Genomic DNA, 2911 nt, shown 5'->3' with positions numbered 1-2911 from the left:
CGATGTATGCAGATGTATTCAAAAGCAGTAATCTGTCAAAGTAAAATTTGCAGATGTTCATGAAAGGTATGAAGCCTTCGGCATAGCCGAAGACAGCGCTGCTCTTACTTGTTAAAATTTGGTTTGGCTCAAATTAGGTTTGAAAATCCCACTCCACCATATATATCTCGCTGCGAATTGATTAGCTTGCATACTCTTCGTAGTAGGCGGACTATCTCGGATCTGATGTTTTTACATGATATTTTGAGTGGGGAAATTGACTGCCCCACTCTATTAGATCGCATTAAACTCAATGCTACAAATGAGGATGCTACGTCAACACGATATGTTTTCGATTGACTTATGTAAGACGAAATATGCTCTAAATGAACCAATGTTAAGGCTAATGAGTGATTTCAATGCTTTATGCAAAGTGTACTATGTTAACATTTTGCCAATAGGATAAAATTTAAGAAAACCTTGTGTACATGTTACTCTTAATGTTACAGTTTATTAAGTCTTTTTGGTTATTCCAGTCTGTAAGATTGTACTAATCATAGACTCTAAATAAATAAATACATAAATAAAATATATAAATATACATACATATATATCCACGTTAAGGTGTTCTTACACGATATGTATTTGCATGTCTACATGCCACTTTTTACATATGGAAATGCCAACATATCGTGTAAAGGCAAATTAGATTTGTTTCTGTAAACATGTTTCTATTTTCATCTGACACACAGATGGAATCATCTGAGTTTAGTTAACTAAAAAAATTAAACAAAAAATTAATTAAAATTAAATTAAATTAAATATACATCATTTTCAAAGAACGTATTTTTAAATAGTTAAATAAAGACTGTGAATTTGACAGACATACGCAATTACATACATATGTATTGAAAAAGTAACATTTACAGATGCAAACACATATCGTGTAAGAACACCTTTAGAGCACATTTATGTATAGTATTTACATATACGCAATTTCTTACTCATGGTATACCATGATTCATAATGAAACTTACATTTATTCTCAATAAAGTGATGGAGTAAGCAGCTTTTACCACTGCCCGCACTGCCAATTATTAAAAATTTAAACAAATAATCTGCAAACGAAAAAATAATTAATTATAGCAAGGAGGAATATATCTGTGTTCGTATGGAACAGTAGCTTATGTTTTTGTTGTTGTTGTAGCAGCATACAAGTTCCCCAAAGAGTTTTTGGGGTGTGTTGCTGTAGTGACAGTCCTTTGCCAAATATAAATCTGGGTCGTAGCTTATGTCGAAAGGCTGGCTTTAGTATAATGCGGCATCCGCAGCATGTGATTGCGAATTATTCACTGGCGCTGAGCCGTTGAAGAACTTTTGGCAAATAAACGTGCAGAAATAGTTTCGATACTATCAAGTCAATATTCTCATCAAAAATGCCTTGCCGTTTAAAGAATAAAGGGAATGCCGCATTATACCAAAGCCAGCTTTTCGACATAAGCTACTATTCCATACGAACACAGATATGTACATATCTACTTGGTTAATCCAATATAAAATTACATACCATAGGATTCCGACATTATATTTTGAGCAGGTCGTGGCTATTGTTATTTATTTATTTATGCAGTTCGCTTTTTACCAATGGTGGTCAGCAACAAATTTGCTCTTGGTATAGTATTACTTTTTTTGTTTTCTTTTGTCTGATTCAACTTTTGCGTTGGTCCCGTTGTTAATCCAATGTTTTTATGGATTGTCAACTTTACATTTTCGACATACAACTACATAAAAGCATGTATGCAATCATATTATGATTATATGCAATTTAATTATGATTATATGCAAAAAAAACTGCTCGAATTGGTAAACTGGATTTTTCCACACAAAAACTGCACTATAGTAGTGGCCAGTGTTGCCAAATATACCCTTTTCGTACCTAATACCATGTTCTGACCGTCATCGGAAACATGTTTTCGTTGCTGAAACTGAAACGTAAAACTGAAACGTCAAACGAAAACCAGTTTTCGCTGAAAACTACTTGAAAACTCACGTTCCACTCAATCCAATCAGTGCCTTCACTAGTTTTTTTCCATTATTTATCGAAGTGGAAGTCATCTTTTGTCATCTTTAATACGCTATTTCGGATTTATTTTTAATTGGCTGGTCAAAGTAAAATAAGAATGAAAGTAAGAGGTTGCTAATGAAAAGAAAATGAGGGAAAAGCATTTTGGTTTTGTTTTTGTGCAGCAAAAATGTAACCAGAGGATGCAAGAAATGTCAACGCAAACACTAACAGCCGGTGTGAACAGCCTTCAGCCCACAATCCCAAAACTCGTTTTCAAAGTGTTTTCGTTGTCGGTCAGAACACGGTATAAATTGGTAGGTTTTTTTTCCATTTGGTAGCAGTGTTGCCACGCCGCCTCAAGAAAATGTATCACTAACAGTGGCTACACACGACGAACATATCCGCGCACATGCGCGGCTTGCGGGTCATGTTCGTCGTTTGTAGGGCGGTTTGCGAGCATCGCATTGGAAACAAAAACAACAACCTCATTTTGTGTTGATGCTTGAAGTGTGCACATCGGCGGATAAATGCATCCAAGCCATGTTATTTAATTGAATTTTTGATAAATGAGGCTAAATTACTATAAGTATATGTATGTACGTACATACAGGTAAAGTATAAATAAATTTAAGTAACACATACATAAAAAAGTTAAGCTAAAAGCATTGCAATTGCATCATCCGCGTCTTTCCTTTCCATGTTTACGCTTTGAGTACAAAATCACTTATGAGCCGTCTGTAGCAAACGGCAGCGAGCATGTTGGCGCATATGTGCGCGCAGATGTTCGTCGTGTGTAGCCAGTATAACCAAAAATTTATCCAAATGTATTGAAACCTTGCGGGATTTCCCAAATATCTTACGGCTCGT

The 2911-nt window shown here is 35.1% G+C and overlaps 1 protein-coding gene across 1 annotated transcript in view; it reads right to left on the bottom strand.

Moving 5' to 3' along the window:
• Rab4 (RAS oncogene family member Rab4) overlaps window positions 1-1929 on the bottom strand; it is a 60709-nt gene extending 58780 nt beyond the window's left edge. Inside the window, exons 1-2 of the mRNA XM_017621018.1 lie at window positions 1547-1929; window positions 1017-1097 (exon numbers count right to left, since the gene is read on the bottom strand). Coding sequence (XP_017476507.1) covers window positions 1017-1097; window positions 1547-1562 — 97 coding nt within the window. The 5' untranslated portion in view covers window positions 1563-1929. The remainder of the gene's footprint in view (window positions 1-1016; window positions 1098-1546) is intronic.
• Between the last annotated feature and the right edge of the window lie 982 nt (window positions 1930-2911).

Source organism: Rhagoletis zephyria, unplaced genomic scaffold (genome assembly GCF_001687245.7).
Source record: "Rhagoletis zephyria isolate East Lansing unplaced genomic scaffold, Rhagoletis_zephyria_1.1 Rzeph_scaffold_02320, whole genome shotgun sequence".
Classification (NCBI taxonomy): Eukaryota; Metazoa; Arthropoda; class Insecta; order Diptera; family Tephritidae; genus Rhagoletis; species Rhagoletis zephyria.
This window is presented reverse-complemented; position numbering and strand designations above follow the sequence as displayed.